The 15,148-nt window shown below is 39.6% G+C and overlaps 1 protein-coding gene across 1 annotated transcript in view; it reads left to right on the top strand.

Moving 5' to 3' along the window:
- Positions 1–15,148, top strand: part of LOC141776685 (uncharacterized) — an 85,330-nt gene that overhangs the window by 67,692 nt on the left and 2,490 nt on the right. The window contains exons 12-17 of the mRNA XM_074650433.1: positions 10,461–10,556; positions 10,687–10,779; positions 12,015–12,107; positions 13,077–13,188; positions 13,376–13,503; positions 14,442–14,833. Coding sequence (XP_074506534.1) covers positions 10,461–10,556; positions 10,687–10,779; positions 12,015–12,107; positions 13,077–13,188; positions 13,376–13,503; positions 14,442–14,833 — 914 coding nt within the window. The remainder of the gene's footprint in view (positions 1–10,460; positions 10,557–10,686; positions 10,780–12,014; positions 12,108–13,076; positions 13,189–13,375; positions 13,504–14,441; positions 14,834–15,148) is intronic.

Genomic DNA, 15,148 nt, shown 5'->3' with positions numbered 1-15,148 from the left:
TCTGTCAATATTTTTCCAACTTTAGTGAACAAGTTGAGTTCTGCATTACTCTTCCACGATGAAAAAGTGAATAAACTCTTCATCTGTAGAACGGTATTGAATATGTTTACCAGTATTATTTTGGCCCGTGGTACACACATTCACCAGGGTGTTAATTAACTCCTCATTATTTAGGATTGCTGATGCTAGATTTCGTGCTGACTCGCACATAATGACACACACATCTAGCAGCACCAACATCTGTGTGGATAATGACCTAAAACACAAGATGGCAGCAGCGCCGTGATGACGTCAGATTTCATTCAATATTCTCAGAGTTTCATTCAATATATTCAGGATTTCATTCAATATTCTCAGAGTTTCATTCAATATATTCAGGATTTCATTCAATATTCTCAGCATTCATTAAATATTATCAGGGTTCATTCAATAATGTGATGAATTATATTCAGTTAACAGGTGAAAAGACGTTGTTACTAAGGCCAGTAACAGGTTTTTGTGTTGGTCAAGGTTTTTTGATATATAATAGGAGGCAAAAAAAGTTTCCATAGTTTAGCGTTAAAGGAACAGTATGGGTTATTTGAAGTGGGGTTGTTTGAGGTTCTCAGTGTATTATTACCTCCTAGGCTACATGACGGTCGTCATGTATAAATATAAATATATTTATATATATATACTATATATATACTATATATATATATTTATATATACATATACATATATGTATATGTATATATATATACATTTATATATATTTATATATATATATTTATATGTATACATATAAATATATATATATATATATATATTTATATATATATATATATATGACTCTAATTTCCTGCTTCTGATTGCAGAGTCCACCTTTAGATTGTGAGGTGTGTTCTCGCTGGAGTAATGTGATTTTGACCAACCACACCAGTCAGTATGGAAAGGTGATGTGGTTGAACAGTAAGCCTCACCTGTGGTCCAGAGAGAAATGGGAAGTGGCTAAGGTACGTTTGCTTCGTCACATTTATTTTAATGTAAAGTTGGTTTGGTCTGATTGTTTAACACACTAATGATGCCTTTCTTCTGTTTTCAGGTGTACATGCCGGGTGGTCATAATGACCATAATTCAGTTGGTGACTTTGACATCGCTGCATTTCTGCGTCTCATGAGGCAATGCAAGCACTTCAAGAAGTTTGAGCTTGGTGGATTGTGTGAAAGGGTAAATGTTTATTTGAACACACAAATACTGTACATAAAATTAACCTTCACATAGAAATAAACACATGTTGGATGTCTAAAATTTTCTCTGCAGTCACTGATTTTAAATGTCAATATGGCCAGTTACAAAATAGTAGGCCCACAGCTGTTCTCATTAATTAGGGTTCAAGAAGTCTGTGAAACTACGGCGGCACTATGACTTTAACATACACACCAAGTTCTTTAGACAGAATTAAACCAGCTGAAGTGACTTTGTGGCTTTGTGAAGCCTGAAACCCGCTCACTGTTGCTTGGGGCTATATTCTGCATTTATGTTTATGTTCTCCTATGTCTTAAAGTGCATAAAATATCAGTGTGGTAGCATTTTGTGGTTTGTATCACTGTATGAGACATTATTTAGGTACTCAAATTAGATTACCACCGATGATTTTGAGTTAGTTAATATGCTAATTAGAACTAAACATAAAGTACAGTTGATGCTGATGGAAATGTCATTAGTTTTGCAGGTATTTGTTCATAAACAAAAGGGTCGGTTTATAAAAAATTACCTGATGACGACGATAGATGAAAAAAGTTGAGGGATCATTTAATTTCATAGAAATCCATCCGATATTTGTTGAGATATTTCACTCAAAAAGCACAAACGTCAACACCATGGTGGCGCAAGGGTAAAAGTCAGGCGGGGATCAACAAAGTCATACATCCTCTGGGGACCATGAATGTCTGTACAAATTTAAAAATTACAAATTTAGTTTTCAAGACATTTCACTAAAAGCCAAAAATGTCCCCTTGTGGATGGTGCTAGGGGTAGAATCTCCAAAGTCAGTAAGGGCACTTTCACAAGCCATAGTCTGTTTGGCTGGTCTGAATCAGAGTGAAATTGATACTTCTGATTCATTTTCTATTTGGTCTGGTTCGGTTTCAAAGTGCACAAATTAAAGCGGGCCAAATAAAGAAATAACCTCGAGAGCTGCCACTTCTACATGTATGCAGGGAATCGCGGACTTTGATATATCGCTGTCAAAGTTTTTTCACTTTGACTCGACACTGATCTAGTTTATCTCCAATGACTCCAATCACTATTTTTGTGGACTTTATTTATCATATTTTGTATGTTCGCTTCGGCCCAGATGTCAAGCAAACATCGGACTTCTGCAGAAGTCCACGTCAGTCCTCTCCCACTCATGTTAATCTGTCGTTTACCTGTGTCCATCTCAACAAATCCCCGCGCAGACAACCCATAATCCCCTGCGTTTTGGGTCACATCCTGCAACTGGGTCAGATTATGTTCTTACTGCAATCGAACCGTACTAGGGTTTGCTTTGAAACCGTCCGAGACGAACTCTCGCAAGCGGTCTCAGACCGGTTGTTTTGGTCATAGAGTACGATTACTGCGTTCACAACTGCCCAAACGAACCGCACCAGGTCATGAACCGCACCAGGTAATGAACCGCACCAGAGTTCGATTAAAATTGACTAAATAATGGCTTGTGTAAGCGCCATGAGATTCATCCTCTGGGAATCATATATACTGTATGTTGAGATATTTCAGTCTGGTACAAAGTGGTGGATTGACAGACTGACTTAGCCATCCACAGTGCCATGCCACTAGCATTGATGAAAATGAACTCAGATTTAGTTGTTTCTAGCTTATCAAAGACCTGTCAGTTGATTTTGAGATTTGGGGAGATTGTGTTGGTGGGATGACCCACCGGCAAGAACAAAAATTTTAACAAATATTTTTTGCATTTGGGTGACAGATTGTTCCTTTAAATGTCCACCCAGGACCTGAGTGTAATACGATGGCTTATATTATGCTTTGTACCGCTCTGTTTTCAGATGCTGAACCCTGACTATAGGCTGATCTTGCCTGACGATATTGCGGCACAAGAAAATCTCAAGTCTCAACGTGAAAAAGATCTGGAGGATCTACTTTTTGTAAGACACACGAAACTCACTTTAAAATTTGCTCTCTTTTGGAACATGCTTTCTTTCTTTAACCATGCTAATTCTATATATTTATGTTTCATTTACATCTTAGGATGCTGTTCAGGCAATCAGGAGCACAGTGGAGGAGCTGGAGAAACGCGTTTCTGAGCATCACGAGGAAAGGAAAAATCTTAGCCTCTTTTACAGAACCAACCTAAAGACAATGAACAGGTCACTGAGCTTCGCAGGATAATTGGGAATATGCAAAAGAGATACACCTTGCCTTTTGGTGGCGCAATTGTTATGATTCTGATGTCTGTAATTCGACGCTTGCTCTGAGCAGGGAGTGCTTCAGCCATGTAGTCATGAGGCTTGGTGCAAGATTGGCGCAGGTGTGCAATGCTAGATTCACACCAAACCAGATGATGCCTGTCCCCAGCAACAACCTCTGGTGCTGAGAAGTGAAGCTAATGCGGAATTCCAAAAACTGCAGTTCATCAAATGGCCACTTGAGGCTTACTCAAGAGAAGTGTGCCGGGCTTTGATGCAAGATTTCATCGTGGCCAAACAGCGGTACTACAACGTCCGTGTCCGTCACGGGATATCTTAATATCTATAACTCCTATATTTTATTTTCCAGCACTACATAACTTTTTACACTATATTCATTTTTAACAGTCTCTTCTGCACTATATTCACATTTTTAATAGTCCTGTATCTCTGTTGTTACCCTGCACTATATTCATCATTAACAGTTTTCTTCATCTCCTGGTATTTTTTTATATCTGGTAGATTTTTTATACTTTGTACTTTGTACTACTAACTTGTGCCTTTTTACGAACATGTTTGCACTATGGAACTGTGATGCTGGAAACTTGAATTTCCATCGGGATCAATAAAGTTACTATCTATCTATCTATGCTCAGAAGTTGACCCTTTTTTACTTCATGCGCCACTGAGCAACTTTCATAGGAATGAACGGGGCCCCGCCTCCGACGCTGTATCCAGTTCTCTTTATACATCCATGGCCTCAAGTCCATCCACGCTCCACCTCTTTGCACATTTTTGGATTAGCCGGAGTAGTCACCGGTCGTCACCGCCAAGATGGCGACCAAGATGGAGCCGCCCACTTTGAGCTTCATTTTTGCTCTTCAGAAACCTATGGGTGACGTCACTCAGAGTACGTCCATATTTTATACAGTCTATGGTCCCCACATCCTCCACACATTTGAAAATCATGGGTGTTTTCTCACCGTAACAACTTGTCTTGTTTCTGCTGCCAAAATATCAGATCATGCAGGTTTAGTTTTTATCTGCATTGACAGCCTTTATGCTACAGCTACAAGCATCTACCTGCTCCCTGCTGTCCTAGATTGTGGACTAACTGAGAATGACTTCTCTGCAATTTTCACACTTTGTAAAGTCCTCCAGTAGGCCCTTGGGCTGTATGTTTGACACCCCTGCCTTAAACATTAGACTGTTTTAACATAAGCAAAAAGGGGCAATAGCAATGGGTGATGTGTGGATGAAGTTATTTACTTATGACATGATATATTATATTAAATGTTATGGGTGAGTGACTGCCCTCTGTTCACATTCTGTGTATCAATTTTGTCATGCGGATCGTCTATACTGTAATTTCATTATGTTGGTTATACTGAACACACAATGTCTTTTGCATGTCTGTCCATCCTGTTGGATTCCTCCTTAGTTGCGCTTCCTGAGGTTTCTTCCATTGCTCTTTTTTTGTGGTACTAGGAAGGTCAGAGGGTGTCCTATGCTGTACAGATTGTAAAGGCCCTTTTAGGTAAATGTGTGATATTGGGTATATAAATAAAATTGACTTGACTGCAGGACTAATTCTATGTTTGGTTACATCTCAGGCTTGTTTGAAAAGGGCTCTTAGGACTCAGCATGGATGACCAGGGATCGAGACGATGAATGTGCCAGCTGACAGGTAGGTCAAAAACGTGATAAACTCATCTATGGGGACCCGTCTCTGAAGAGAAAAGACAGTATAATATTGTTGTATTCCTATGTGAGTGGTTGATTTTGAGGAAGAGGTGAAAAGGAGAACAAGGAGCATATTATGAATTATGTCTTTATATATCATCATATTGCCCAGCCCTAACTAAAACTGATAAAGTAATAGAGGAAATAATCAGCAGACTAATCAATAATAAAAATAATCATTAGTTGCTAAAACAAGTGAAGCTCCATTTGGTCAAATTATTGTCTATCACCTGCTGAAGTAAATTCAAATGGCAACATTATATAACCCAACAGAAGCATTTGTTGAGTTTTTAGAACAACATGTCAAACTGAAAAGGTCTCTGTCTTTCTGTCTCAGTCTTTTTGTCCGTCTCTCTGTCTCTGTGTCGTCCTGTAGGCCTACATGCCGCGGGGTCAGAAAATGAAGGGGGCAGATCAGTGCGACGCCGCTGCTCTGCTCAACCTGATCAACTACTGTGATTGTTTCCGGTCTGTGGATCCAAAATTTGTGAGAGAGGTAAATATTCAGGTTCATTTTGTTTGAATATGTTTTCTTTAGTGTATAATCACCTGAAAATAAGAATCGTTGTGTTGGAGGAATTTCAATACAAAACAAAGAGATTTGTATTTGTTATGATGGCCCAGAGAGGGGTGGCATCAGTGCTGGAGGTTGATGTGTTTGTTTTTTCCTTCCGTCCTTTTCAAGTAAGTGGGACTGTATTTCTGTGTTTCTAGGTGATCCGTTTCAGGAACGAGTTGATGCATTCCTGTGAGTTTCGTGTGAAGGATGAATGGATGAGACACTACCAGACCACTGTGAAAAAGCTCGTGCAGCAGTTCAGCCACGTACCACAGATGGCCACAGTCGGACAACAGATTGAGGAGGTGAGCGTGTTTTGTCTGCGTGTGCGCCGCCACCGCTGCTGAATGTATGTCCAGTGTGTCTGGAAGTCCTCGCTGCATCCGTGTTGTTTTGCGTCACAGTTTGTGCCCATGTTGCACATTTTTTGTTTGTCCAGATGCTGACCGTTGATCTGTCAATATGTGTCTCTGGTTTGGACCGAATGGATTCTGCTGACCTGGATGGAATAGAGTCTGATTTCGTTAGCCAATGGGAGACCAGCGCCGACTTAATCAGCCAATGGGAGGCTGAGTTGCTACAAGAGAGGCTGCAGGAGTTACTGCGTGCTGCTGAAGATGATCCAAAGACACAGGTGTGAACAACAAATATGTCCATGAGCACTTGCGCATAGATGTTCAGACCGGAGTGATCTGATCAGAAGTTGACAGCTTTAAGTACGTCTGTTCACACCTGGCATTAGAATGCGTCTCCAGTGACCACTTGTGATCGGATCTCACTTCCCCGCTCTATATGCAAATAAACACGTAGGAAACAAATGGTTAATACAGCAGACGTTGTGACATAATATCGCATGAATGTCAGTAGTAATATCCTACATATTCATGAATTCGGGTACATTTTATTAACATTTTATTAACATCAAAATAAAAGCTTAATGTACCGGCGGTACCCGGGGACCTCAGTGCCGCCAACACCGCTGCTTTTGCCAAACAACAGCGGGCTACAGAGCTTCAGAGAGCCAGGGAGGGGAGCGGAACAAAATACTGGAACAATAACACTGACACATCTCCAAAAATATGATAATAATGCACTTTGCGTGCAAAAAAAATGCAGTTACAGTAGAGCACAGAGGTCGTTTCCATGCAGCGAGGCAGACAAGTGCTTGCGTCTGCCTGTCACATGAGGAGCGCCGTGAGACCCCACAGATCCAAGTGAGTAGGCGGTCCTTAATGTGGCCCATGACACATTTGCGTACACACTGCTAGAAGAATGTGGTCATATGCGGCCCAGACCACCTCTGAATGTGGTCTGAAAGATCCGATCTCAATGCGTCTTTAACGCGTCTTGAGTGTGTTCACACCTGTTCTTCGAGCTGTCCACTTGTGATCCGATCACTGAGGACGTATGTTAATACCAGGTCTGAACAGGACCTTAGACATACTACATATAAAGAAATATGTCACATGACTTGGACCGACTCTGTCTCCTCCTCAGGACACTGAGCAGCTGAAGAGGCTGGGTGGTTTCCTGCAGGCCAACAGAGATCTGGGCGAGAGGTTTTCTGCAGAGCTCCAAGCCATCGACTCACTGGAGGCCAGAGGTTGAGGAGGAGGGAGAGGCGAAAAGGAGAACGAGGAGCATTGGAGTTGTGACAGATTGTATGTGCATGTGTAGTATGTCATTGAAAGTGTCAATTTAAAAAAATCTGGAGAAAAAAAAAACATTGTTTTGTTCCTGATTGACTCACTGATAGATCTTGATTTCAGTCTTTAACTTAAAATAATGTTAATAACAATAATAATAAAATCTACCCAGGTGCTTATACAGTGACAAAATAAAGAATCAATCAAAAAAAGATTAGTAATGACCAAAAAGGTACACATCAGACCGGCACATACGGGTACATAGCAAAAGGTCAAGGCCGCGCCCCCTTTTGGGAGATAGAAAACCAAAGATCCCATAAACTTCAATGCAATTTGACGTATGTTTGGATTGTAATTTTGACAAGTTTGTATGCATTCATGTCTTGTTATAAAAACGTTTGTTTTATACACGTCTAATAATTATTTTGCGACCTTGCTAAACCTGATGCCTTAATAAATTAAGGTTGATTTCTATCATGTCCCTTCAGTCTCCCCCCGTCCAACACAGGGGCCGGATATTACTTATCCAGAATTCTGTACAAATAACGTTACGCTAAGTGTCGCCTGTAAATAACCAACCTGTTAATACTCAACTGTTTGACAGTCTGATGCTGCTTTACAGTTTACAGAGTTTATCTCTGTAAACTGTCAAAACATTAATTTTGGACACGCCGAAATGTTTTAAATTATTAATTCACATCATAATTCTTTTCCAGGAAAAGCCATACTTTTTTTTGGCACCTTTCTGAAGGCTCTGTGGATGTATTATTTATAAAAAATATATATTAGATAGATAGATAGATAGATAGTAACTTTATTGATCCCCCAGGGAAATTAAATTAATTCATTATTCGTCTACATAAAAATGTTAATGTTAATAAAACCTTTAAATCATGTTAATTTTAGCCTACCATCTGTGTCAGGGCTACTGGTGAATGTGTTAATGTGTAGACAGCATTTTAAAGTTGAAGCTGGGCTTGTAGGTAGGTGGGTTACTTTTCTTCATTTATATAAGCTGATAGCATTTCTTGTACATAAAATATTAATCTGCAGAGTAACTACTAACTATTAGTGTAAAAAGAACACTATTCCCTCTGAAATGTAGTGGAATACAAACCTAAAGTAGAATATAAAAGGAGATAGTCAGGTTAAGCACCTCAAAATTGTATTTAAGTAAAGTACTTGAGTGCACAACAAGTATACACAAGTAGCCTTCACTCAAGAAACGAAAGTAAAGCGTTGTATGTTGTGATGTGTTGTTTGGGATATGACATCATATATTTAACCTTCCTGTTTGGCTCAGATAACCGGGTCCTCCCTTCATACCAGTTTGTCCTCTGGTAACTTTACAAACTTAGGGCATAGCTGGATAGTGCTGCACCAGGATGGAGAACTTTCGTGAATTTGCTAAAGAACCAAAACATAAGAATTGGTTGAAAGGTGTTATGGCGTTGAAGAATCTTCAGAAATTGCTGGAGCCTTTTATCGACGAGGAAATTGCGATTTTCCACCGAGAGCTGCGCAATGAATGCAGTCCGGATCACTGTGTCAAGAAATGCGATTTAAGAAACTGGAAACCCTGCACCAACCAGGTACAGTATGAACATGAATATATGGTGCATATCTGATGAATTCTATTCAGGTAACCGGTGAAAAGACGTTGTTACTGAGGCCAGTAACAGGTTTTTGTGTAGGTCAAGTTTTGTTGATATATAATAGGAGACAAAAAAAGTTTCCATAGTTTAGCGTTAAAGGGACAGTATGGGTTATTTGAAGTGGGGTTGTTTGAGGTTCTCAGTGTATTATTACCTCCTAGGCTACATGACGGTCGTCATGTATAAATATAAATATATTTATATTTATATATTTATATTTATATATATATATGTATATTTTTATATATATATATATATATATATATATATGACTCTAATTTCCTGCTTCTGGTTGCAGATTCCTCCTTTAGATTGTGAGGTGTGTTCTCGCTGGAGAGATGTGATTTTGACCAACCACACCAGTCAGTATGGAAAGGTGATGTGGTTGAACAGTAAGCCCCACCTGTGGTCCCGAAAGAAATGGGAAGTGGCTAAGGTACGTTAGCTTCGTCACATTTATTTTAATGTGAAGTTGGTTTGGTCTGATTGTTTAACACACTAATGATGCCTTTCTTCTGTTTTCAGGTGTACATGCCGGAGGGCCATAAGAGTCATAATTCAGTTGGTGACTTTGACATCGCTGCATTTCTGCGTCTCATGAGTCAATGCAAGTACTTCAAGAAGTTTGAGCTTGGTGGATTGTGTGACAAGGTAAATGTTTATTTGAACACACAAATACTGTACATAAAATTAACCTTCACATAGAAATAACCACATGTTGGATGTCTCTCTCATTTTAAATGTCATTATAGCTATAGTTACACAACAATACAACTGTTGTATTTATTCTAATGTTGTCACAGGAAAGTACATGAAATGTCAGTGTGGTATCACAGGAGTGTGTCAACTGGAAGCATTCATAAACTGGAATCAAATCCATATTTTATACTTACTAACATATACAGTATGTAAGTCTTTTTTTTAACCACTGTGCGCAGGTTTCCAACGTGCGAAACAAGATCATGCATGCACCGAGGTACCAGCTGGAGCAAAAGGATTTGCAAGATTACTTTAGTCGAATCAGAGAGCTGGGCGAGGTGCTGGCAAGACATGATCCTAAGTTCAATAACCTTTCTGAAGACATCGATGAGGTGTGTGTTTTCTCACTTTTCTCCTGTGTTAATCTAATTTATAGGAATATACAAAACAAATAATGAGCTAATAGAGAGGCGAAGTCCGGCCCCTTATGGTGGACCACCATGGGACCTTATTTTGGAAAAAATATGAATAGTAGTCAACGGCGAGAGACAAATCATTCTTTTATCTTGTTTGAATTGCGCCATGAATCACACGTATGATGTTTGTTAATTTAAAGACAATTTTGCAAGTCAAGAAAGTCGCAGTTTGTTACAGATTGTTCCTTTAAACTTAAACTTTAAACCCAGGACCTGAGTGTAATACGAAGGCTTATACTATGCTCTGTATCGCTCTGTTTTGCTCTGTTTTCAGATTCAGAACCTTGACTTTAGACTGATCTTGCCTGACGACATCGCGGCTCAAACAAATCGGGCTAAGGATGAAAAAGAACTGGAGGATATACTTTTTGTAAGACACACGAAACACACTTATAAAATACTATCTTTTCAAACTTTTTAATCATGCTAATTCAGTATATACAGTAGATGTATATGTACTGTATATATATGTGATTATGTGTGTGTGAATGCATCCTCAGGCTCTTGCGCAAGAGGCAGCTGATCATCATGTCACCAGGATGAGGCTGGAGAAGTTGGAGAGACAGATAGTTCAGCAAGAACAAGATAAATTGGTGAGACATTTTTACAGCATAGTTTCACATTTGTTCTGTTCTGTTTAAGACAATACTCACATGCCCATTATATACTTTTAAAGAGTTATCGGTTGCTTATTATTCCTTTTATTCATACTAGCTGTGAAGTGATACCTTCCTGCTTGATGGGGGGAAAATCTAGTCCTTGTTTTGTTTAAAAAGGAATTCCAAGTTCAGCTGCCGCTTATATAAGACGTGTGCATGTTTATCAGATACCAGGCATTTAGACTATGTATTTTGAATATACTGGAAACCCAAATCCACAATAGCCTATGTAAAATGTAATATTTTTCCCATTATAAATTCACCAAAATTATGCAAAAGCACATTTTTCCCACATAAGTATAACCAGGAAATGACCGTTGATGATGTGTGAAGTGATTTTGGTATCACTACACTGTATAATAGTGAAGTTATTGAATGTTATTGTAGCAACTCTTTTCGGCGTTGCACTTTGTAGACGGTCCCTGACCTCTCGTCTCACAGCCGGCCGCGCATACAGACCATGGATGTATTAAGAGACCAATGTTATGTGTCCAGCTCAGAGGACGGCTCATTGTGATTAAAATGAGGATGTAGCTCGTTGTCTACCTCACTACGGTTAGAAAGAGCCCTCCTTGGTGTTTTAACAACATTTCATTTATAAGTTATTGATCCGGGAAGTTCAAATCTGTCAATATTTTTCCAACTTTAGTGAACTAGTTGAGTTCTGCTTTACTCTTCCACGATGAAAAAGTGAATAAACTCTTCATCTGTAGAACGGTATTGAATATGTTTACCAGTATTATTTTGGCCTGTGGTACACACATTCACCAGGGTGTTAATTAACTCCTCATTATTTAGGATTACTGATGCTAGATTTCGTGCTGACTCACTCATAGTGACACACACATCTAGCAGCACCAACATCTGTGTGGATAATGACCTAAAACACAAGATGGCAGCAGCGCCGTGATGACGTCAGATTTCATTCAATATTCTCAAATTTCACATTATATATCTAATAATTTCCTGAACGGCATGCCATAACAGTATGTATATATGTATATATATATATATATATATATATATATATATATGCAACTTAACCAAACTCCCAATCTTTACATATTGTGGCCAGATACTCTTAATCAGACAGTTTAACGTGTGTGTGTGTGTGTGTGTGTGTGTGTGTGTGTGTGTGTGTGTGTGTGTGTGTGTGAATGCATCCTCAGGCTCTTGCTCAAAGGGAAACTGAACATCTTTTCACCAGGATGGAGCTGGATAAGTTGAAGATACAGATGGCTCAGCAAAAACAAGATAAATGGGTGAGACATTTTTACAGGATAGTTTCACATTTTTTCTATTCTGTTTAAGACAATACTCACATGCCCATTATGTACTTTTAAAGAGTTATCGGACGATTATTATTCCTTTTATCCATACTAGCTGTGAAGTGATCCCTTCCTGCTTTATGGGGGAAAAAAATCTAGTCCTTGTTTTGTTTAAAAAGGAATTCCAAGTTCAGCTGCCGCTTATATAAGACGTGTGCATGTTTATCAGATACCAGGCACTTAGACTATGTATTTTGAATATACTGGAAACCCAAATCCACAATAGCCTATGTAATTTTAGGGTATTATGTACATAATAGTAAGCATCTAAAAAGTATTAGAAATTAGATTCAATCCAAATTTGAAATATTGTCATTTAAGTTTTTGTGAACTTTCCTGATATTGGGTTTGAACTGGGCCTAGCTATGCTCAATTTCAAAGCCACCAGACTCCTTTGAAAAAAACAACAATTTTATCCCGCTGCCCAATCGGTTAGTTTATTTGTGTTATTGTGTGACTTTTGTCAATCCAAACTTTCTCTATCTCTCTCTCTCTGTTTAAATTCAAAGGGGCTTTTTCTGGCATGGGAAACATTTACATTGCCAAAGCAAGTGTGAAATAAAAATAAAAAATGTACGTACAATAAGGAAAGATCTACTATAATACAGAAATGTGTGAAAAGAGTTGTGTAGCATTGCAACATTGCAAAAGAATATATAAATAAATCCAAGTAAAGTTTAACTTAAAAATCCAAACAGCACACCCACACCCACAGTTTTTATCAAATGTAAAAAAGAAAAAAAGGTATTTACAGATACTACAATAAAAAAAACAGTTGATTTATGAATTGACAGTCCTCCTCTCTTCCTGATCACGTAACCATTCACACAAATACCTCTCATTTCATTTATTAGAACATTAATGTTTATGACTCGTCTATGTGGATGTGCTTGTGCCGTTTAGAGAGAGTACTACGACCTGACTCATGAACCACGTGGTTTGTGTGTGATCATCAATAATGAGGTGTTCCTGGGACCATACCTGTATAATCGACCAGGGTCTCGGCAGGATGAGAGTATGTATCCTTGTATTTGAACAGCCATGTCATCTGATTTCTTTATATACTGTTTATTTATTAGTTACCTAGCAACATTCAGGGTAAAGGATGCTCAAAGTTAATACGTATCACACATGATGTGATGATATATAATAAGAACAATCTACCAGCATGTTTCAATTAATCTCTCTTTCATGTGACACAGGGGCTCTGCGTACCGTGTTCACCCGCCTCGGCTTTGACGTGGTGACACACAACAACTTGACTGCAGGAGACATGCAACGTGAACTACAACAGCTGGGCTCAAGGAACTTCTTGGATGATGATGCCTTGGTGAGCAGTGTCACACACCTTCAGGGCTGTAATCTCAGTATATACTTTAAAGACTATTCTTTAAAGGATTAGTTTGACATTTTGGAAATAATAAATGAGAATATCAATACAACTCTCGTGTCTGTATGGAAAATATGAAGCTACTGCCAGCAGCAAGAAATAATCCAGCACATAAAACCACAACTTGTCAATTTTTTTATACACTTTTGTACAGCTTAAAGAACAGAGATATAACATGTTATTTAGTGAACTTTAGAGGTGCTGGTAGGCGGATTTAGTTTGCATTGGACAGAGCCAGGCTAGCTGTTTCATTCACATTTTAATGCCAGGTGTAACCATCCCTCGTACCGTAACCACGGGTACTTTGTTAGCCATTGTGGTTGAAAGTGGTACTTCTTTTTCTTCACCTGTCTGTCAGCCAGTCTCCGTGCCTGTTGCACATTCATCATCGGTGGTGTCTGAGTCGGCACCTCTGTTAGACTCTCCCTCACCACCGGCTTCCTCCTTTCTCTCCTCATTTGTTTTTTTTAAATAATCAGCGGTAGACCGCTTCATTTCGGAGAACAGCAAAACTTTGGCGCCCTGCAGTGTATGATGCGCGTGAGGTAGGGTCGGCGTATGTGCACGCGCAAAGGTTTACACAGAACAGAGGAGAGTGCAGGAGGGGAGAGAAAGGCTGCGCCAGTGAGGAACAAAAAGGACTGCTTTCTTCTGCAATATCCAATGCTCTTAACGTGTTACCAAAATAGTAATGATCATGCACTCGCACAAATGCGACTAGGTAAAAATTGTACTCGCACAATCCCAAAAAAAGGTCGCATATGCGACCATTTTGGTCGCAGTCTAGAGCCCTGTTGCATTCAAAATCACCTCATGTTTAACACTTGATTACTCTCTCTCTCTTAATTTGTAAAAAACATGTCTGCCTCTGATCTTAGGTGGTATGCGTGCTTAGCCATGGTTTAAAGGGATGTGTCTTTGGGACTGAAGGGCAGAAGGTGTACTTGCAAGAGCTGACACAGCCCTTCACCAGCAGAGAAGCTCCCACCTTGGCAAGGAAGCCCAAACTATTCTTCATCCAAGCGTGTCAGGAAAGCGACTACCAGAGAGGACCCTTGTCTTGTCCCGTGAGGCCAAGACAGGAGGAGGGGGACAGACGGGGCCGCCAAGAGGAAGATGCAGGTCGTGTGCACAGCGAGTCGGTGCTTTGGGATGCTGACTTCCTGCTGGGCATGGCCGCCGTGCCAGAGAGCAGGTTGTTTCGAAACCCTGTCAAAGGCTCCATCTACATCCAGGCACTGTGCGCGCAGCTGACGAGGTCAGCAGAAAGGTGAGAGCACTCGCATGCACCCGAAACATAATACAGCTGTACTCAAGAAATGTAACATCTCACTCATGCTTAAAACTATAAACCAGCACAAAAATCCCAAGTACCAACATAAGCCACCATGTTCCGAACAGACACATTACAAACACTAACAAAAGTAACATTTGCATTTTGGAACATAAAGCAGCAAACTTTAACCACTCAGTCCAGCACTCAGGACTAGGCAGGCATGATGGGAAATGTAGGCCGTCTCTGTCTCTACAATACTCAGGGCACTTCCTGCATGCCTGTGGCATTTTACACTGCATGAATTAGCCT

The sequence above is a fragment of the Sebastes fasciatus genome, chromosome 11, assembly GCF_043250625.1.
Source record: "Sebastes fasciatus isolate fSebFas1 chromosome 11, fSebFas1.pri, whole genome shotgun sequence".
Taxonomy (NCBI): domain Eukaryota; kingdom Metazoa; phylum Chordata; class Actinopteri; order Perciformes; family Sebastidae; genus Sebastes; species Sebastes fasciatus.
Note: the sequence above shows the minus strand (reverse complement) of the source record. Positions and strands in the feature narration are given on the sequence as shown.